The 23060-nt window shown below is 43.0% G+C and overlaps 1 protein-coding gene across 1 annotated transcript in view; it reads left to right on the top strand.

Moving 5' to 3' along the window:
- LOC139751599 (uncharacterized) overlaps positions 1 to 23060 on the top strand; it is a 74854-nt gene that overhangs the window by 18955 nt on the left and 32839 nt on the right. Inside the window, exons 2-3 of the mRNA XM_071667200.1 lie at positions 21010 to 21245; positions 22349 to 22484. Coding sequence (XP_071523301.1) covers positions 21010 to 21245; positions 22349 to 22484 — 372 coding nt within the window. The remainder of the gene's footprint in view (positions 1 to 21009; positions 21246 to 22348; positions 22485 to 23060) is intronic.

Below are 23060 nucleotides of genomic sequence, written 5' to 3' on the forward strand. Positions count from 1 at the left end.
TATCAAATCATAACAAATGACTTTCACCGAAAATTATACACGTAGGAATATTAATTTACGTCCTGCAGCCTGGGGTATGGAAATGAATAAAATCGACTCCCTTCCTGATATATGAATTTGCCTTCTAGAAAACTGACTTCTTTTTTTTTACTGTAAATATTTGCCAGAAATTGATTTTCCCTCATACATCAATACGGTAAATGAAAATAGGTTATGGTTGCTCATTTCTGAAGATAAAGCTTGACTTTTATGCAGTAACCATCCCAGCAAGATCACTTGTACAGTAATCAACCCTGATAACTGATGTTAACTAATGACTTTAGGTAATTGTAGAATTTCTCAAGAACGAATTTCCGATCATTCAAGACTTTACAGAAGTAGTCAGTAAAGTGGCAGGTCATGTGGGTAACCTTGTTTCTGCTTATTCGTAAAACCTTCGTAACAGTGTGCAAAGAAGTCATTGGCCTCAGGATAATGAATAACTTAGTGACACACTTTTCTCTTGAGAGATTTGCCCAGAATATCACTGATGGAGACAAGGTAAACGTCGCCATAAGCGAATGACTTTTAAACTTACACATGAGAACAACTCTGGTAGTTTAATCATATGTTTATGTACATTTTTCTTTTTTTTCCGTAGCCAATATGTCAAATGTAGAGTATGCCCTAATCACTGTCATATCAGATGAAGGATAAGATAATTCAGATTAGAAAAAAATAATGCAGCGAAGACTGGGCTGAACATTTTTTAAGCTATTTGCAGACTCGTTTTTTATATGAATGAAAAGGTAGGATGAGGGAAAACAAAAGACGAGAGTTCTGCAACTTTGCTGCACGAAGAAAGAAGGAGGAATCACAACAGTGATTCCTCAGGTGCCTGGTGGTGTCCATATATAAAGTATAGGAAGCTGCAGCCAGACGCGTGCCGCGGGTCCACGATGGAACACTGGGAGGTGGCACACAAGAGCAGAGACCGAAATGATACCTTTAGATTAGAGAGACGGGACCAAAAGACGGTGAACAAAATGAAAGATTGTGGAGAGGTTTAGCTCAAGAGCTGATGAAGTGGAAATATTCTATTTCATTTCGGCTAAGAGAGAGGTAGAAAACGTACAACCTCACGCTGTGTTAGAACAGCTGCTCACAAGACAAATAACAAGGACACGTAATCACTATCCATAGCTTCTGGAAAAGCAGATTTTGCGATCTTCTGTATGTGAGGATATGAGCGAAGGTTACGCCCCATCATGGTTAAGTAATTGCAGGCTTGTACTGTAATACTTTAGAACTTATTACAAAACAAGTGAGATTTAGAAAGAATTGTGTACTGTCTAAATATCTATTGTAAAGTGCTGTGACTTCATATCATGAGGAGATCTTCCTCAAGGTCTACACATCCTCCAGAGGTTTAATTCCAGGGTTACTCACATCACATTGGGTTAAACACTATCCAGAGTTCGACAGGCTCCTCACTAGAGTCCCTGTAGTGGTGAGGGAGGACACGCAACACTAAGGTTTAGTCACACATGGTTGACTTGTGTGTTGAGAACGAGTGCTTGGTGACGAGACGGAAGATGTGATATGGATGACAGATGATAAACTTGTACTTTATAAAGTATGTTAAGTACAACAATACAGTCCTCTTGCACGATATTGCTGCTAGCTTTCTACATTGGTCGTGAATCACTATACCTGTTTGTGTTTTACGGGAGAGAGTTTTACACACACGTTGCCCCGTCTTCATAACCTTGTGAATATATACTTTGTCTTTACTGTTATATAAGTACACACACACACACACACACACACACACACACACACACACACACACACATACGCGCGCCTTTGCCAGTACCCATTCTATCGACCAGACCCGACGGGAGGATGTAGAGCTGGCTGGACTGTGAACTGGATGCCTCGACCAGGATTCGATCCCTATATTACGGATGTCCGCGGTGTTTTCTCTCAGCAGCCTATGTGCTTGGGTACCAATTAAACAATCTGTCTCTTCCCTTGGAAAATAATTAAAGCTGGTTCTATAAGTTTAGATGTTCACGCGGCGTTTGGGGAAAGGGAAATATGCGACGGTGAAAATTAAGGCTTCACAGAGGCGCGTGAGAGCGAACTTGTGCCTGAGAGAGAGAGAGAGAGAGAGAGAGAGAGAGAGAGAGAGAGAGAGAGAGAGAGAGAGAGAGAAACGCACTTGTAAAAGCATCAACGACTGAGTAACTCATACGTCCATCTCAGTGACTCTTATTCGATTATTTAATGACAATATATTGATAATCACGACGCAAACAAGTACATGTTTCCATCACCTGGCATGCAACACAAGAGGCACGGAGCTCAGCAGCGACAACCAGCGAGAACAACCAACTCCCTGATGAGGAGTTGATTGCCTGGCAGGGACCGACCCTGTGTTTGTTATTTGATTATTGACGCCTCAGTCACAACAGGATTTTGTCCTCTTTTTTTTTCGTATGAGCTGAGACGACACGGGAAAAAGAATGCCCAAATCAAGGCCAACTCATTAACGAGATCGCTATCAAGGGGAAGAAGGTGGGGCAATACTAGATATGTTTGAAGTAGTCCCTATAATGTTATATGGCTGCGAGGCATGAGCTGTATATAAATAAGGCTGAGCGGAGGAAGGTGGATATGTTGTAGATGAGATGTTTGAGGGCAATATTTGTGGTGTGAGGTGGTTTGATCGACCAAGTAATGCAAGGGTAAGAGAGATGTTGTAAGGCAGAGTGTGGTTAAGAGAGCAGAAGAGGGTGTGTTGAAATGGTTAGGACATATGGAGAGAATGAGTGAGGAAAGGTTGACAGAGAGGATGTATGTGACAGATATGGAGGCATTAAGGGGAACTGGGAGATCAACCTGGAGATTGAAGGATGAAGTGAAAAAGATGTCGAGTGATGGGGGCCTGAACATACAGGCGAATGAAAGATGTGAATGGGATAGAGTGAGTTGGAGCGATATGGTATACTGGGGTCGATGTGCTGTCAATGGACTGAACCAAGGTATGAGAAGCGTGTGGAATAAACCATGGAAAAGTCTGTGGGGCCTGGATGTGGATAAGGAGCTGTGGTTTCAGTGCATTGCACATGACAGCTGGAAAATGAATGTGTGTGATACGGCCTTTCTTTGTCTACTCCTGGCGCTACCTTGCTAACGCAGTAAACAGCGATCAAGAATTATGCATAAATATATATATATATATATATATATATATATATATATATATATATATATATATATTATCCCTGGGGATAGGGGATTAAGAATGCTTCCCACGTATTCCCTGCGTGTCGTAGAAGGCGACTAAAAGGGGAGGGAGCGGGGGGCTGGAAATCCTCCCCTCTCGTTTTTTTTTTAATTTTCCAAAAGAATGAACAGAGAATTGGGCCAGGTGAGGGTATTCCCTCAAAGGCCCAGTCCTCTGTTCTTAATGCTACCTCGCTAACGCGGGAAATGGCGAATAGTTTAAAAGAAAAAAAGATATATATATATATATATATATATATATATATATATATATATATATATATATATATATATATATATATATATATATATATACATATATATATATCTGCTTAAGCTAGGTACATATTTACTGATCTGTCCTAAGGTAAGAATGAACAGTTGTGGGCCACCTGCTGCGCCCGGGATTCGAACACATACGGCCTAACCCCCGACAGTAATGCTAACCCCTTTACCATGGAGGCCCGTGTGTGTGTGTGTGTGTGTGTGTGTGTGTGTGTGTGTGTGTAGACAATATAGGGGGATGATTATGTGGGCAGGTACAAACAGTTTGAGCAGAAGTTCCACACACACACACTTTCTTACCTGGATATTGCACATTTGCTGCCTGCACTGGCCAGATTGCTGTAGTAGAATGCGGCCGATATTGTGTCTGGTAACGTCCGTGGACACAGACAGCACCTGTGGCAGATCTGAACCGCTCCAGCGAGAACATAGGTAAAGCTTAATCGAAACAGTTCCCAGAGTTCTTCATATATCACGTCGACGCTGCTGCATGTCGTAACGCAGTCGATACAGACTTAGTAGGTGTTCACGGATCATGTGTATAGTGAACTTCTTCCCATTACTGAATAGGCTACGCTAAATAGGTAGGACATACGTCAAGAGGAGTTTGAGGAATTAATGATGATTCGTCAAATTTCCAGGATAGCCTAGGCGTTGGCAGCTGAGAAGGTGTTAAAAAAAACACGTAAACTGCAAGTTATGTTCATAACTGGTTGCAAAAAAGGGTGCCACCCTGCTGGTCCCTCCTTGCTGGTTCGACCCTGACGATCAGACTCACACACACACACACACACACACACACACACACACACACACACACACACACACACATATACACACATATATATATATATATATATATATATATATATATATATATATATATATATATATATATATATATATATATATATATATATATATATATATATATATATATATATATAAACCGTTTATAAGATACCAAATGCAGCAGTTATCACACACTGACACATTCACAGCGACACTTTGGGAACTCTGGTCAAGTCTTTCAGTTTCTGTGAGAGAAAAGATGGATTCTCCTTTGTTGTTCTGGCAAGCAATCATCCTAACACACGGTCGCTATGAGCCTCCCAAACAAACACGCCAGTTCCCAAGCCCAGTCATCCAGTGTGGCACAGAGGGAATCTCTGCTCCAGAGCCTGGTCGCGCCAGGCTCCAGGTCGCGGTGTTTTCTTTGAAGAAAGTGTGTGGGAAATACTTAGGGAAAAGAAGGATTTGAATGTGCCGTTCATATACAACAAAAAGCATATTATGGGGATGATAAAATGCCTTGTAGAAGCTCTTACGAATATATGGTGTGGGAGGAAAGCAAGTAGAAGTTTGTATCAATAGCACATGGCGTGAGTACGAGTTGGTGGAAAGGAGAGTGAGTGAATCCAGGTAAAACCTGGTCTGCGGCGCGGGTGTGTGATGTCACCATGGTTGTTTAATTTGTATATGGTTGGAGTGGTGAAGGAGGTAAATGCAAGGTTCTTGGAGAGAGGGGATAGTATGCAGTCTGTACGGGATGAGGGGGGGGCCTGGGAAGTTAATAGATTGTTGTATGTTGATGACATACAGCTGATGGCAGATTCAAGTGAAAAACTGCATATGTTGGTGCCTGAGTTTGGACGAGTGTGTCACAGGAGGAAATTGAGAGTAAATGTGATTAAAAGCAAGGTTATTAGGTTTAGTAAGGTAGAGGGACAGGTTCGTTGGGATGTGAATTTGAATAGAGAACATTTGGAGGAAGTGAAGTGTTTTAGATATCTGGCAGTAGACATGGCACCAGATGAAACTTTAGAAACGGAAGTGACTCATAGGGTTTGTGAGGGGGTGAAGGTTCTGGGAGCATTGAGGAATGTAGGGAAAGTGAGAACGTTATTTGGAGGAGTGGGGAAAGGGGGGGGGGGTGTAGGCGAAAATGTATATGTTTGAAGGTACAGTAGTCCCATTGATATTGTATAGTTGCGAGGTATGGGCTATATGTGTGGTTGTGCGAAGGAGGGTATATGGGTCAGAAGTGGAGGGGATAAGGAGAACCGGGAAACTAAATTGGAGATGGAAGGTTGGAGTGAAAATGATTTTGAGTGATCGAGGACCTGAACATGCAAGAGAGTGAAAAGCGTGCACGGGATAGAGCTAATTGGAACGATGTGACCGACAGGGGTCGACGGGATGTCAATGGGCTAAACCATGGCATGTGAAACGTCCGGGGTAAACTATGAAAAGGCCCGTGGGGCCTGGCTGTGGAGATGGAGCAGTGGTTTCGGTGCATTACACATGACAGCTCGTGTATGGATGTGAGCGGATGTGACCTTTCTTCGTGTGTTTCCTGGCGCTAACTCGCTGACGCGGGATAAGGCGATAAAGTATTCCTTAAAGGAGATAAAGTTCAACGAATTTGATGTATCATAAGAGTTTTCCAACTGGCCACAGTTAGATCATATCCTGGCAACACTATCTAGCCTAGTCACAGCTGTATCATATCAAGTAGGTTTGACCACAGCTGGATCATATCCTTGACATGGGGTATCACCAGCTGGTACCAACTGTAATGGCGGGCAGTAGGCGACTCAGGAACATGTGAATATGTAAAATGAAGAATTATACACTCTGCTCTACAACCGAATCTTAACTGACAATATAAAGAGAAGGTCAGAGCGATTATCTTTTTTTCTTTATCATTTAGATTCAACTCACTCGCAGGTGTATGTGATGACGGCAAAATCACTGATACGATTCAACTAACATCTGCGACGGGGTCTCTGACAGGTGTGTAAGCTTGCTTTAACGACGCCTAATCTTACGTCTGACAAGTTGCCTTAAAAGACTCCTGATCTAACGTCTGACAAGTCACCAATAACTAGGCATCACGCAAGCTCTGTGTTGGTACCAGAGTCAATGCTGCTAACAGTGGAACAAGGACAAGAATATTATCTGAGATTGATGCAGAGATTAAGAGACTGGAAATGTAGATTTAACGAAGACCTTGAAATCATTATCTCTGATTCTTTTTTGATTACTTTTAGTTACCTGCAATCAAGAAGAGGAAAGGTCAGCACAATAGACCATATCATTGCTGCGATGACCCTAAATTGAAAGGACTGAATTGTAGCTAAGACCCTAAATTGAAGTTACAGTCAGACAATACAGTAGGTACAGGCTACAAACAACTTTCAAAACAACAAATATCAAAACTGTTAAAGCATCGCTTGCTGCAGCGAGGGAACGATTGAATCAGACAAAATAACCAGGAAATACTTGTTACTGGATTAAATCAACACGCTCCTTTACGCAAAGCCAGAAGCATGAACACAATCATTGGTAGGGAAAACAGACTTCTCATCCACACTCGCTGCACAAGACTATTAGCAGACTGGGCTCTTGTTTCTAGCTCTTGCATGTTATCATCAAAGGCTAGAGGTAATTTGTACAGAAAATTCAAAGATATGAACGATATTATCAAGTGAATGCTGAATTAGGAATACGATGAATGTAATCTCCCATGTACTAAGTATGAACCCGATGCAGTATCGACTAGGAGCAAGACTACTGCCCCTGGGGAAGAAGGCATCACCAATGACATCATTAGTCTTCTAAAACGTCAACCAGACAATTCACTGTTGAGATTGTATGTTATGAACTATGCCATCGGTCAGTTACCTTCTTCATGGACCAACAGTATCATTGTACTAATACCGAACTACAGTCAACCTGACTATGTTTATCCCATCTTCTGAGGAGCGGATTCTTTTAAACTTTTGAGAGGATGATGCTCAACAGTGTACAACACAGAACTGAATACCACATGTCACCTGATGTCAGTTGGGCAAAACTGTGCATAACTGTATCACAACTGCCCCAACTGCACATAGGGACAAACGACACACATTCACCGCAACTCTTGGCTTGAAAGTGGCGTTTGATATTGCTCATAAGCAAGTTGTATTGTAGGAAGTCGAAAAGAAAAATTGAGAATAGGTGATCGACACTTATTCTGAATACCTGGTTATATCAGCAACAGAAAGTCTGCTGCATTGCCTTTAGGTTATAGAATTGACATTAAACATATGCAACTTATCACCTCTTAAGATGATGAGTTGATACTTCCAAACTATGGATAATAATGTAATGCTTTTCAATAAAAAAAAACATGACTTAGAAAGGAAAAAACGACGGCTGACCTGGAACCAATGGAAACTTTCCCAGCTTAAGGGAAGGATGTTAAACAATTTGGGACAGTCATATGTGGGACATACATACGTGGGACAGTCATACGTGGAACAGCCTTACGTGGGACGACCATACGTGGAACAGCCATGTGTGTACGTTACGAATTGAAAAGAGTACAGCTGATGTGGATAGGTCAAACGACGAGTGAAAATAACTGTACACATCCCAGCTTTAAACGTAAACACAAAGTAATGTAAAAACCTCCTAAGGGAAAGCTCAGACATTCTAATGAATGTCTCGTAAATTTACACAAGATACTGAATAGTCAAAGGAAATGAGAAACTTAACCATTAGCATTATTGACTGAAGACTTTAATTTCATTCCGTAGCCTGAGGAGAACGAAGGGCAGACTGTGGCTGTACAGGTGAATAAAATCCAGAAATGATGGATCGCCGGAGGAGACGGGCGAAAAAGATATCAGCAAGTGATCAGGGGATGGAAAAGATCAAACAAATGAGAGTAAAGGAGACATATGAGACTAGAAAATATCAGTGAAGCCATTATAGAAGTAACTACAACATATTGTACTGATGTAGAGCAAGAATTACTGTATGGACGTGGAGGAGTTACTGTATGGACGTAGAGTTACTGTATGGACTTGCAGGAGTTACTGTATGGACTTGCAGGAGTTACAGTATGGACGTGGAGGATGATGTTAATCATATAATCACACTTAAACCTTATGCCCAACGAACGAAGAAACCAGGCAGAAGTAAGCACCGCAACCTCTGAGGGAGGAGGAGACCAGTGGTCCGATAACTAGACAAGATAAAGCCAACATTGACAACTGGGCCATGTGGATGGCTGCAGAGGGCGACTGTAGATGGGGAGAAGCAGGTGACGCAGTCAGTCCTGTGCCGTGCCGCATCCCTGTAACACGGGAAAACATTGTCGTGGGTAAGCGTAGATCTCTCTCTCTCTCTCTCTCTCTCTCTCTCTCTCTCTCTCTCTCTCTCTCTCTCTCTCTCTCTCTCTCTCTCTCTCTCTCTCTCTCTCCGTGGGCGAGCCTCGCCGCACCACACCACCGTCTGCCGCAGCAAAACAATACCAGAAACTCGCGCCTGCTGTAGCGGCCAGCTGTACGAGTTATGTATGATCACCAAAGTCCCTGATTTACTGTAATGGCAAACCGATTCTGAACACACATTAAATATATTTATTGGTAGTAATGAGCAGGGAATCAGCCAGTATTTATTGTCTAGTCTTTTTTTTTCTTTTGAACCGGTTACTGGTCATCAGGATAATCTGGTTACCGGTCACCAGGATGGTCTGGGTGCCAGTCATCAGGATGGTCTGGGTGTCGGTCATCAGGATGGTCAGGGTGTCGGTCATCAGGATGGTCTGGGTGCCAGTCATCAGGATGGTCTGGGTGCCGGTCACCAGGATGGTCTGGTTACCAGTCACCAGGATGGTCTGGTTACCGGTCACCAGGATGGCCTGGGTACCGTGAGTGGTGTCGGCCCCACCACCCTTTTCACGTGTAAAGTTATCAGCAGCAGTGATCTTGACGCCCACCTTTCGGCCTACTATTGTTTTGCTGCGTGGTCCACTATGTAGCACACTCTTGGCTTACTATGTGGTCCATTCTTGGCTTGCTATGTGGTCTACTCTGTAGCCCACTCTTGGTTTACTATGTGGCCCACTCTGTAGCCCACTCTTGCTTTACTATGTGGCCCACTCTGTAGCCTAGTCTTGGCTTAATATGTGTTCCACTCCTGGCTATGTTTATGGTCCACTATGGGACTCACTCATGGATTACTATATGACCCAGAAACACCTGCAATAATCATCAAAATCACTTGTTACATCGTCCTCAACACCTGGAGCCATCATTACAAACATTTGAACCGTTATCGGAAAACCTGGCACCATTAAACGCCTGTAACAATCAGATTTTGTAACTATGACAACTCAGGATTGTGAAAATGTTCTGTATTCTTTATTCAGTGATCATTTGGTGAGTAGTTAATGTAAGAGTACCCACTGATGAAGCTACCTAAACCCAAGATGAAAGGGTTTGCTTTTCAAAGAAATGTTTTAGTAACGATTAACAAAGCTGCAGGTCAAACAATGTCACAGGTGAACTGTGTATGGTGGTCTGACCTCAAAAGTGTGAGCCACACTCACCTGTGCCTTTCCGAGGGAAACATTAACGTTGTTTTTTTACATCAGTGTGAGCAATACTAACCTGAAAACGATGAAAACACATTACATTCTCAGTCAGCAAAGCCTCGTGCCATAAATTCTGAGAGAAAAACTCTTATTAGCAGAGTTAGCGATCCCAGGATATATCGTTTCTCTGGAGATGGACTACATCATTCCGGTGGTGGCATTATGTTCTGCTCACGGGAGTGATCATGCATGAATATGATTAAATAACTGAATGTCGATACATACGATCCATTGTATATTGCATTTCATGCTATCGTACACCCCTACCGATAATATCTTTCTTCGGCCTGTCCGTAAAGCACCTATCTCTTTGGAGTGCTTCCAAACTTGCGCTTCCGCAGGGTAAGATCCACCAGTGATAACGTCTCCTATGCTATGGTATCTTTTCATCATCTCTGAAAGTTTCTGGGGAGTTCCTGGCTTATAGAAACAGCTTTTGACAGGTTATGGCATCGAGGTCTAATCTCCTGCCTCCCGCTTTTGGTTTCCCTCTCTCTCTGTGTCCCCTTTTATCTAATTTCTTTTCTGGTCGAAGTATCTGCAGTTATTCATGGATGAACCTTTACCCCTCCGCTTCTGAATGGTGATGTTCTTCAAGGTACTGTCTTGTGCCCTACACTCTTCCTTTTTATCAACTGTTTCTTTTCTTCGACAGACACACTGATACACAGATAAAGACTCATTGCTGTATCTATTCACTCCCTTCAAATCTGCTCCACATTTTGATTACTCAGTCTGCATTCATTCTCGACGCAACTTGCTTCAAAAAATAGATAGTGCAATTCGATCTACCGTTCCATCGAATTTCTAGTACTTTTGCTAGAAATTATAGCTATGGACAAAATTGTGATATCTCTAAAAGGTGCTATTTGACCATCAGCATAGATTTCGAAATAAAAGATCATGTTTAACGAGTCTGATTGAGTTCTTTAGTCATATACAGTATAACTGGGACTTCAAAATACTCTCTGATGTTAAAAGCTTAAACTTCCGTAAAATCTTCGATAAAGTCCCACAGAAAAGATTGCTTCATGAAATTAAAGCTCACAGCATTTGAGATCTATTCAGCACATGGATGACAGGTCGGATCTTAGATACGAAGCAAGTAGTATGACTTGGGGAAATATGCAAATTCGCCTGATGCGCAGAATGGGGTTCCACAGGGCCAAGTCTTAGGATCCATACTTTTCATTGTCTCCACTAACGACCTGGAGACACGACTCACCAGAGATCTTCGGAAGTTGCCGACGACACAGAGCTGGAGAATCTAGACCAGTCGAAGGACGACTGTACGAAGATTCAAAAGGATTTAAGTCCAACTTGTGAAGTGATCAGAGACATGGAAAATGGATCTCATCGTAGAGAAAAGCAAAGTGATGCGCCCTGTTGCTATGAATATAAATCATGAGCACAAAATTACTGGAAGTCAAGGAAGATAAGCACTTTTCCCATAAGTCACGGGAAGCAGTGCCTAGTTGTACACAATAAAGCCAACACGATGCCAGGATTCATCGCCAGAAAGAGGATACAACACTCACTCTTTATAACGTCGTGGTCAGACCTCATTGGAATACTCTGCTTAGGTCTGGTCACCAGCCCAGATCAAAGCTGAGGAAAGGCTAGAAATTATTTCGAGAGCAACCAACCTAATCCCGTCGGTCAGGAATAAAGTATACGAGGGAAGATTCAGTGACCTAAGTTATTCTCTTTAAAAAAGGCGCAGACTGCGGGGAGATGTTATGAAAGGTTTCAAAATATTAAATGATTTCCAGAATATAACATTAAGAAAAAGCTTTTATTTTTTTCTTTCCGGTGGTGATCATGTAGATATCTCGTGGAGAGAGAGAGAGAGAGAGAGAGAGAGAGAGAGAGAGAGAGAGAGAGAGAGAGAGAGAGAGAGAGAGAGAGAGAGAGAGAGAGAGCGTACTTTCGATGCCTTCCAACGAGATTCCGGCAAATGGCAGGGTCAGCACGTAGCACTGACCAGGAAAATACAGAGTTACGAGGAACAAATCGCGTGAGTTACGTGCTGCCAAGTAATATATATATGAGAAGGAAAGACTGTATGTTTGTGGACGGAGAGCCTGCTGTGCACGTGTGGGGGGAGGTAGAAAGATAAGACAGCTGCTACCTGGGTAAAAGGAGTGACACTTGACTGCCTCTGAAGTGCTGAAGTACTGCGTAGCCACCACTGTCCGTCCCGATACCTAGGCGGGTAGCACCGGAATTATGCATCCCTTAGGCAGTGGCAACCTAATACCTAGTCGAAGGAGAGAGAGAGAGAGAGAGAGAGAGAGAGAGAGAGAGAGAGAGAGAGAGAGAGAGAGAGAGAGAGAGAGACTATGCAAAAAAAAAAGAGAGAGAGAGAGGGTTTGCCTTAAGGGATTGGGTAGCGTGTACGGCTCACCACGTAACCCGCTGGTTTTATAATCATTTTGTTTTCTGCTGCCACACACATTGCAATGGTCTGTGTATCCTGGGTTCATGTGCAGAAGTTTTTGGCCGTTTCTCTAGTCTTCACTCAAAGGCTGCAGTGCTCATTCCTTGCAGATTTCTCATTTCGCAGAGCAGAACACTGCTGTCTCTCCATCCTTCCTCTTGAGTTCTTGTGTAGTTTTGTTTTGGTGTGGTTTTTGCATGCTTTCATGGAATTCTCAAGGAATGAATTACTATGTTCCTTCCATAATACGTGGATTTTAATTCTGTGACTTTTTCTTTCTTTTTTAGTCTTTCTTATTTGCTGCCAGACCTGAATTATACATCTTTCTCTTCTTTCTCGTCTGTAAAGTTGAAGTTCTTTCATTCCCTCGTGATAATTTATATGCCCAGATCCCTTAATATACCAGGAAGGTGTTGCTGAACTTTTCTTCAGGTCTTAGATTCAGCTTGCTTAGCTGGTGACTGCGCAACATGTTTGTAACCAACTACGTGCAGCATTTTCATCACCAGCTTTCTATCTCTCGTTGGGAAATTTCTCAGTATCATACCTCTCATTACCGGCCTTGCTTATACAATTCTCTTTTATTTGTCGAACTCTATTTGTCGACGCGACCCTTACATCTTAACAGTCTCATCATTGTCTCTTTTCCTGTTATATCCTTGTAAGGTAACGTCGTTGTACCATTATTGCCTGTCGTCCTCGGTATTTATTCAACTGTTTTTCACTGCATTTCATTAATGATTGTGATGTAAATAGTTTTCATCACTTTGTTTTCTTCTGATCGTATCTGATCAACTCTGTAGTTCTCTGCAAAACATTTGATTACACTTTCTTTTATCTCTTTGTCTACATCTCACAAAATTCTGTAATTTACTTTCTCGAATATCTAGATAAACGTCTACACAGACGGCGTCTACCAGAGTTTCATATGCGTATTGTACTCAGTTAACTGGCATTGACCCATGTTGATATTTCTCTCTAGTTAATGTTAATCAAGTGCTGTTGTGAATGTTTCTAAATCTCTTTCAAAAGGTGAAGTTAAATCTATTGCTCTACTTTGTTACAATGTTATTGATTCCATTTTGCTTCTACCTAAGTGAAAAATTGCATTAGATTCTCCTTGTTTAGTTTTGGTTTGTGTGTGTGTTATCATATCTCGTGTGTTCAGAGAGTTTATACATTCCCTGGAAACTAGTTGCTATTTCGTAAGACGTATCCTCAACAACAGTTTTCCCTCTGATTTGCTATGTACATGTATTGCCACTCCACACATTGATCTATTAACACTTATCACATCAGTCCAGAAGGTTTCATATTGCTCGATGTCCGTGTCTTTGTGTGTCTCGTCATTAAGCTGATGCTTCTGCCATGCTAATAACGATCATATTATCATTCAAAGCTTATCCATTATTCTGCCTTTGGTCTCGAGTTCTCAGTTGGATCATTTACTATTTCTTTCTCTTTTAAGCTTTTGTTTGTTTCTCATTGATTACATCCCCAAAGGTGCGTGATACATCGGTTCTAATTCCCTCAGACTGGCTGTCATTTCCATCAACAACCCAGCTGTGAAAAAAAAAAAGAAAAAAGGTTTAGACAGCACAGTAGGACTGTAATTATTAGCCAACCAATAAAGGTTGTAATTTACGATACGATTTGTTTCATTATCTGTCACTACCCTCAGTATGCTGCCATGAATCCTGTCATCCCTGTGATTCGATCCGTCTATATTCTCGTCCCTCATGACATTTATAGTCATTTGATTTTCTCCACTCTGATATCTGAATTATTACTTGACATTGTTCTCATATATCTGTTTCAATCCTCTTAGAATCTCTTGATTCCTGGTAGATGTAGCAAGCTATTTCTCTAGCGCCCCATTTACATTCACGAAATGTCTCCCAATATAGGCACATTCCTTGATGTAGGAAATAACGTTTTTCATTTCTTTCACATCCTGTTCCACGAGAACTTTGATGGTAGTGCATACGTGTGAATCTTAATGTTCTAAAGAGGATATTCATATCAGCACATGTTGTCAAACTTCCATCTTTCCACTTACATTTTTGTCGTCTAGTTGATTTGATTCCTTTACCTCATCTTCATCATCGTTTTTTTTTTTCTTTTAGATTTCCTTTTCTCTATATTTTTCATCACCTTCTTCTTTTAACCTTCAAACCTTTTTTAGGTATCATCATCATATTCGTGTCCCAACACCATTTCATCACCTTCACTACTCATCACATCATTGTTCACTTCACCCACATCATCACTATCCACATCTGATGTCGTCTTTTCGTCTGGTCCAGTTCCTGTCGTGCCGTCGTTTAAGTCGAACACGTCACATAGTTTGACAAATCCAATTTTCTCCATTTTCAGGCGTTCGCTTTGAAGAATTTGTGTGAGACATACTCAGAGAAGCAGAAGAATGTGTCTATGGAATTCAAGTATCTGGATAGAGATGCTTTGTTGAAGGTGTTACGAACATATGACACGCCAGGAGAGCTAGTAGAAGCAGTAAAGAGCTTTGATCGAGAGTGAGTAAGGCGTATGTGTGACTAAGAAGAAATGAGAGTGAGTGATTCCAGGCGAGAATGGTTCTGCAGCTCGGGATGTGTAATGTTGCCATGAGTATTTCGTCTGTTTATGGATGGGTTGGTGAGGGAGGTGAATGTAAGGGTTTTGGAGAGGACAGATCAACAGTGTGTCGGGGTTGGGGGGCCGGGGAAAGACGTCTTGTGAGGTGAGTCAGTTACTGTTTGCTAATGACGCAGCACTAGTGAAATAATCGAGCGTAAAATTGCAGGAGCTGGTTTTTGAGTTTGGACGAGCGCGTGAAAAGAGAAATTTGAGAGTAAATGTGAATAAAAGCGAGGCTATTAGGTGTAGCAGCACAAAGAGATAGACTAGTTGGGGGTGTGAGCTTTGAATAGTGAGAGCATGTAGGAAGTAAAGTGTATTAGATACCTGGAAGTAAATATGGATGGAAGTCTTGGGTAAGCAATGTTTGAGAACAATATGTAAACCTGTGTAAATCTGATCACTCTCTTTACATGAGATATTGTACACTCAAACCTTTTGAGTGGTTACAGAATTTCTGATAAGACCGTAAGTATCATTATTGCTGAAGACGACATTTATGTCAAAAGTTTTTGAACTTACGTAATGATAACGTCTCATCTCACGAGGTCGAAAGCGTTTTTGTAATAAGAAATTGACCATAACTTTACCATGAGCGAGGATACGTAATTTGGTTTACGCAGCACGAGCTGCTGCTTCATAGCCCAGCGGGGTGCCCAAGCAGTGATGCTTTGGTCTCAACAAGGCGGTTGTCTCACTACTGACGCCTCTGACAAATGACAGTCGCTTCTGACGTTGAAGGAAATTGACGATGGCAATAGAACTGATGTCATCATCAATTTCCTTAATGAGCAGAGGAAAATGCCGAAGGAAAACGACCTGGTTGACGACGGAATCTTATCGATGAAAGAAACTTTGACACATTTACGAAGTTTGACAAAAGAGGTCTTGACAACCTGACCCAAAGTGGGGGTTAACCCGTCTCCATAACGTGATGGGGGTCTCACGTCTGCGACACCTCCTATCGACCCAGTTGCGAAAGACAAGACCTCTAAGGACGTCTCTATACACCTCAAGATCAGTGAGTAAAAGATTAGAGGGAAGAGACGTCCTTAAGTGGAGCATTACTATCGCTGAGAGATCATGGTGGGTGTTTCTCTCTGAGTTTTGAGTCGTTACCATCTACAGGTAGTCAAGTGTCCTCACTGATAGCAGTTCTAATTGCATCAAATGTGTTGCCTTCTGCTATATCCCAAGCTTCCTAGGACCCTAAAGCTGGGGGATTTGAGGACACTGGTTTTGTAGCCATGGCGAAAATTCTTTCACTAATGGGGAATGTGAATGAGGTTGTTAGCCTTAAGTGTTCATTTAATGCTTTCAGAAGCCAGGGACTTGCCCCATGAAAAAGGAACAGAAAGCAGGCATTCCCGAAGAGGAGATTGTGCCAGGCCCTGATAGTGTTAAGCTGGATGGCGATTATAAAGCCTTCATTCAGTTTTTGCAGGTCTATGTATTTGCTGGCAGCGAGATGGCGGGATGCTCTTAGTACACGAATGAGAGACCCGCAAGACATAGCTTTAATGAAAGGCAACAGATGGTCTGATGAGGTGAACCCTGAGCATATGTCGTCCTCGACCCCATGTGTTGGTGCCTGGTGAGTGCTCCCTGCTAACGGTAATCTATACAGCCATGACAACATGCTCGAGAATTAGTATTGTTCATGTGGATCAAGACATTTCATTTAAGGGACAGACAGGTGTTGTAAGTTGCACGTTCACCTACGCTGGAGCTGCTACCTTGGCTATGGCTGAAAATATCCTCTAAATGATTGGAAAACCTCCGCCATTACGGTGTAGTGAGTCTGGTGACCCAGCGTATACACTTGGGTGAAGGTAGCATCATGCTCTCCCGGAGATACGTGGCCTACAGAGGCATAGGTTATTGGCGGCTTCATTCGGGCTAACCATGGGAAGTTTATCAGGCCAAGCCTATAGCACCCGGGGCCTAACAGACACGTCCCTCACAGACTATCAACTTAGGACGTCTAGGGTGAGGGTGGAGGCTGTGGCTGGGCTGAGAGTGAGGGGTGAGGACACGCGGTTGGATCTGATCTTTACGTACACACTGGGATAGGTGTGGTAGGCTGTCCCGAGACTCACCTCCTGGCCTGGGTCACGTGACCCAAGGCTCCCCCACCCTGCCACCGGCCACTGGATCACATGACCTGCTACTCTACCCCGGAATGGGTCAACGTTGTAAAGTCTCAATACTGTATCACAGTAGCTGTGAGTTGTTCATTAAGATATTAGAATCATTACTGATTAAATGATCCAAGCCTGAGCAACATTTCAAAAACACCGCTGTACTACCTCTACACACGATAACGTAACCCTCATTTACGTTAGTCCTCCACTGCATCATCTCGTTTTCTGTTACTATTGGTTCATCTAGTTTCCTTTCTTAGTAATTCTATTTCTCTAAAGAGGATTAATTTGTTGTTGTCGATTGGTAAGGAGACTTGAATACATTCGTCATATTTTCTACCATCATTGTACATTATTTACGACTACGTTAACGACAGTTATTCCTATATAAGGCGCAGTTCGCAAGAGTCAGTCAGTCAGTCAGTTTCATGTGAGACACCACAGAGAGGTGTGGCGTACTCGTTGCTTGGTTGGTCTGGGTTGGAGGCCTGTGAGTCGCCTGTCAGGCGTCAACGTCAAGCTACGTACATCAGCCAAGAGATAATTTTCCTTGTGTGGTAAGTATTAATCGAGGAGTACATGGAGTCTCATCATGCGTACGACCCTTGTGAAAGTGACGATTGAAAGGCTGTTTGGGGTTCAGGCTCGTCAGCTGCCATGATCTACGGGCCATCAACGTTCATAGAAAAATCTTTAACAGCTTCGTCAGGTGTTGGGAATATTTCTTGGACCACATACACTGTATGAGGCCCATGTGGACTTGGTTGGTTTGTTGGGTTGAACGACTAGCGAACTGAGAGTTAGGTCATTAGGCCAGCAGCCCATTTTGGGTTTTTGACTATACGTACACTAAGCCTACAAAGCCTATGTCATCTATATGAAAATGAAAAAGAAGAAAAGAATGAACAGATTAAACTGAAAATTTTTTTTTTGAAAAAGTGAACGAAAAAGAAGAGAAATATATTAGGTGAATAAGGTGTCATTATGTTGCTAACCACCACCCAATCGTTAGAGCATCATTGTTGTAGTCGGGGGAATGGACTGCGAAGACAGGACATGTTAGGTAGGTCTTCACCTTGTCATGCAATACACACGTATCCACCAGCTCGACACGGCAGCGGAACCAGCTCCGGGGACCGACTGCTGCTGCTCCAGGCAGGCTGCTCGGTGAGGGAAACTACCTCCCGCCACACCACACCCAGAGCTAATGTAGCCACATGCTGGAGTCAGCCTCACCACAGAGCAGACCGAGGTTTAACCTTATTTCGTCTTGATTATTTCTATGTTTTTTGAGAACAGTAACAATTTGGACATTGATTTTGTCACCACGAAACTACAGGCTGTGAAATATATTTAATTCTGATTGAAATGCTATGTTGATTTTTTCGTAGTTCGTGATTATGGTGATTATGATGGATGAAGATATGTTTCATTGAAGAGGAGCTTTAACGTGTCTGGCATCCTGGTGAGGCGTTATTCGTTAGGTGTGGCTGTGCGTGGGAAGTACATGCGTCATTGACAGGTAGGCGGGCGAGCACGAGACCTCCTTCGCTATGTTCTTCTTGTGGCAGATCGAACACTCCTCCGCTTCTCTGTTGACTCTGTTGTAAATTTTCTGGCTGATCCACTGACTTTGCCCTAGAAGTATTGAATTCTTTCCCCAGTGAAGGCCGTATTGTAGTTAAGGTTTAATCATCGACTTGTACACCATTATCAAAGTTTCTTGTCAGCCCCTCCATAAAGAACCCACATCTATTTCAAAGATATTTAGTCCTTTATTACATTTATTACCAAAGTGTCAATGTGATTATTCGGTATCAAGCTGTGATAAGAATTTAATCGAGCTTTATATCATTTCGAAAGAGGATCAGGTTGTTGTCTGATTTCAACTGCAAAATTAGTTTCTCTCTCTCTCTCTCTCTCTCTCTCTCTCTCTCTCTCTCTCTCTCTCTCTCTCTCTCTCTCTCTCTCTCTCTCTCTCTCTCTCTCTCTCCAGGTAAAAATAACAGCGTCACTTACAGTTCGTGGAAACGTAGCTTCTCACTTTAGTGACCAACGGTGAGTGGACTTGAGCTCTCTTTGAACCCGGAAATAGATCAGAAAAGTGAGGATTCACTCCACTAGTTCGACTCTTAACCGGTTACCGAACCAGTTTATCATAATACCTACTAACCAGTAAAAGAATTTATGTTCATCCGAGAATTGTGCGTTAGGCGAGGCACAGTGCCATATTGTACAATCATCAGCATAAAGTGAGTATCTAAGATTATGGGGGACAGAAGCTGGAGAGAGAATATCGTTAATATTATAGAGTGTTCAGTTTATAATGCTGCCTTGTGGCACCTAATTCCCTTGAACAGTGTGTTCGAGATTACATTAGGTGTAGCAAGTTTGACAGCAAATGTTCTGTCACTTAAAAAGAATTACTCATAAAAAGGATAAATGACAAATGAAAGCTGTGACATAGAGTTTACTTAAGATTCCATTTCGCCACGTTATGTCAGCGGCTTTTTCTAAATCTGAAAAACTCCAATAAAAAAACTGCATTTTGTAGGAAATCAATCTAAAACGTTGTACTAAATTCATTAAAAGATCTACTGTCCTTCTGGGCTTATGGAGGCACACGGTCGATCATTTACTGAATGTTGTGTGTCTGACGAAATTATAAGCCTTTCATTTTCCGTTCTCTCAATGAGCTTACAAATGCAGCTCGGCTGTTCTTTGCGTGGGTTCTCTTCAGAGTCGGTTTCGGTATGCTTTGCGGGAGATTCGTCAGGAGTTATGGGTCATAATTCAACGTTTCCCACCGTTTGCGTAGCAATTGTACACATTATGGACTTAGAATTCACTGCTAATTCATAGGATTCATTGAGTTTTGAAGTCTCGTGAGTCTCCTTATCCCTCTTCCTTGCCTCACCATATAATATTAATCATTGTTTCAACTGGGCAGATCTCCCTGTCATTTTCGTACCTGGGTCATCCTCGGTCCGAGCTTAGGTGGCTGATTTATACTACAGTGAACACAGAGTCAACTTCGTGTGTTCTCCGCCGGAGCATTTCTCAAACGAACCGGAAGAGCAGAAAAGACTTTACCGAGTCTCCAGGATCGGGATGTGTCGTCTGACTTGGCATCTCTTGTGTCCATCAAAAGTCACGTCGATAATTTTGATTTTCCGAATGTCACCTTGGGGTCTTACGCCGCTCGCCTTGCTCATATTTGGCTGTGAATCCAGCAGGGATCACATGCTCATCTGAGAGTTCCTTGATGGTATTGTCCTTGTTTCTTCATGTCCGTGACATCAGGACAGTTGATCACTCCCCTACATGAGTTCATAGTCTTGGGAATGGAAGCCACAACGTCATGATTATGAAAGTCTTTCATCTTCAGGAGGTTCGCAATTTGACCCGATGACTTTATTTATAGGCTACTACTTGCCATTTCCCTTAACAGTTCTCCTTTATGTGTACTAGTACTACAGTGCCAGTGAGTGTTCTGGCCTGTGTGTACTAGTACTACAGTAACAGTGGGTGTGCTGGCATCTGTAAACATCTTTCCGTTCTAACAAGTCGAGATAATGGAGAAAGATTTTCAATTTCTCATGAAACTGGATACCTAACCTCTCATTTAGAGACCTGCCAAGCAGAACTATGGGTTACCTTATGATTTTACAGGATTATAGTGTGGACCGAGTGGGATGTGGGGGAGTGGGATATATGGGATGAAAGTGGGAGTATGTCCCGGGTGTTTTAGGACCACTACTAACATATGTATCATTGCTTAGCACACATCCTCTCTGCTGCAGGAGGCGCTGCTGGTGTTCGCATCAGGGATCTGGACGTGCCGGCAGTAGCCCTCCAGGATGACGATGTTCACCTGCGCTGCGACTATGAGGACGAGGGAGGGTCGGCGCTGTACACCCTCAAGTGGTACAAGGACGGGAGGGAGTTCTACCGCCACCAGCCGGGCATCTCCCGCCACGCTGCTGACGACCGCTGCCTCGATCACCACACCTACCACGTCGACGGCGTCAATGTTGACGTGAGTCTTACAACAGGGGTCAGGAGTCGCTACTCTCTCTACTGGATAACAGGTGTCAAGGTTTACTGCTCTCTTCACATCACAACAGTGACAACAGGGGTCAGGGACCATTTCTCTTTCCACTAGACAACAGGGTTTAGGGGTCATTCCTCTCTCCACTTCACAACAGGGGTCACAGGTCACTGTTCTCTTCACCACAAAGTGTGAGTAGTAACAAAGAAAGCATTACTGATAGTGAGCACTGACCCCTACACTGTGAGCACCTAACCCTCACAGTATGAACACTGAACCCTACACCGAAAGCATCTACACCCAGGGTATGAGTACTGATCCCCCACACTGTGAACATTTTACAGCATGAACATTGACTGCTTACACTGTGAATATTCCACCCCCTACAGTATATGCATTGACCACCTGCACTTTGAACACTTCCTTTACGGTATAAACATTGACCCCATACAACTACTTCCTCCCCCTACAGTATGAGCACTGACCCCAAACACTGTCACCACTTCCCCTACAGTATGAGCACTCACCCCCATACACCATGACCTCTTCCCCTTACTATATGAGCACTGAACCACTACGCTGTGAGCACTTTCATCTACAATATGGGCGGTGACCCCCTTCATTGTGAGCCCTTCCTCCTATATTATGAGCACTGACCACCCACACTTTGAGCACTTCCCCTTACAATATGAACACTGATACCCCTACACTGTGAGCACTTCCCCTTACAATATGAGCACTGACCACCTACACTGTGAGCACTTCCCCTTACAATATGAGCACTGATACCCCTACACTGTGAGCACTTCCCCTACAGTATGAGCACTAAACCCCTGTTTTCCTCTTGAGATTGGCATTTGATCAACTCCTTTCTCTCCTCATTATGAGGATGTGTGTGGGATACTAGCCTGCTGAACCTCCTCATGCGTGAGACTGTTAAAACACCATAGCCTCTCTCTCTCTCTCTCTCTCTCTCTCTCTCTCTCTCTCTCTCTCTCTCTCTCTCTCTCTCTCTCTCTCTCTCTCTCTCTCTCTCCCGGGTGCTGGTGAGTGCTCAACCTGAGTAACGTCTTGGGCGTCTCCTCCGTCAGTGCTGGGTGTCCACGGAGAGGGAGGTGGTGCTCCGGGCGGTGTCCAGGACCACGTCTGGCGATTACCAGTGTGAGGTCATCGGCGAGCATCCCAAGTTCAGGAAGGAGGTGCTCAAGGCTCGCCTCACCGTTTTCTGTAAGTTGCTTGGATTCAGCTTTTTTCTTATTCCCCCCCTTTAAGGTCGGTCAGCACCCCGTTTTCTACGAACTAGACACCCCTGCATTTCCCTTTTCTGTAAGGTGAATCCATTATCCCGTTTCCTTACTGGCTGAAGATCGTTTTCTGTGAAAGGTATTCTCGCCTCACTTCTCATGACTTGTTAAGTAAAGTTACTATTGCTGGAAGCGTTATCCTACCCTTCCCACCTCCTTTCTTAATAACCCTCATCTCTCATCCATTTCTTCCCCACATGTCGTTTGTTGTCTATACAGAAAGCACTTTTTTTTCCACAGTTTCACAAATCTCATGATACCCACTCCCGTTCACTGTGAGTTTTCAACTATATACTCCATTCCTGTTTGTTGCTGTTATTCTTCAGATTCTGTAAGTTATATCGGTGATCCATTTCCTCAAACGCGCGCGCGCGCGCACACACACACACACACACACACACACACACACACACACACACAAACACACACATTTATATTTTTTTTATCATACTTTGTCGCTGTCTCCCGCGTTAGCGAGTTAGCACACACACACACACGC

Source organism: Panulirus ornatus, chromosome 11 (genome assembly GCF_036320965.1).
Source record: "Panulirus ornatus isolate Po-2019 chromosome 11, ASM3632096v1, whole genome shotgun sequence".
Classification (NCBI taxonomy): domain Eukaryota; kingdom Metazoa; phylum Arthropoda; class Malacostraca; order Decapoda; family Palinuridae; genus Panulirus; species Panulirus ornatus.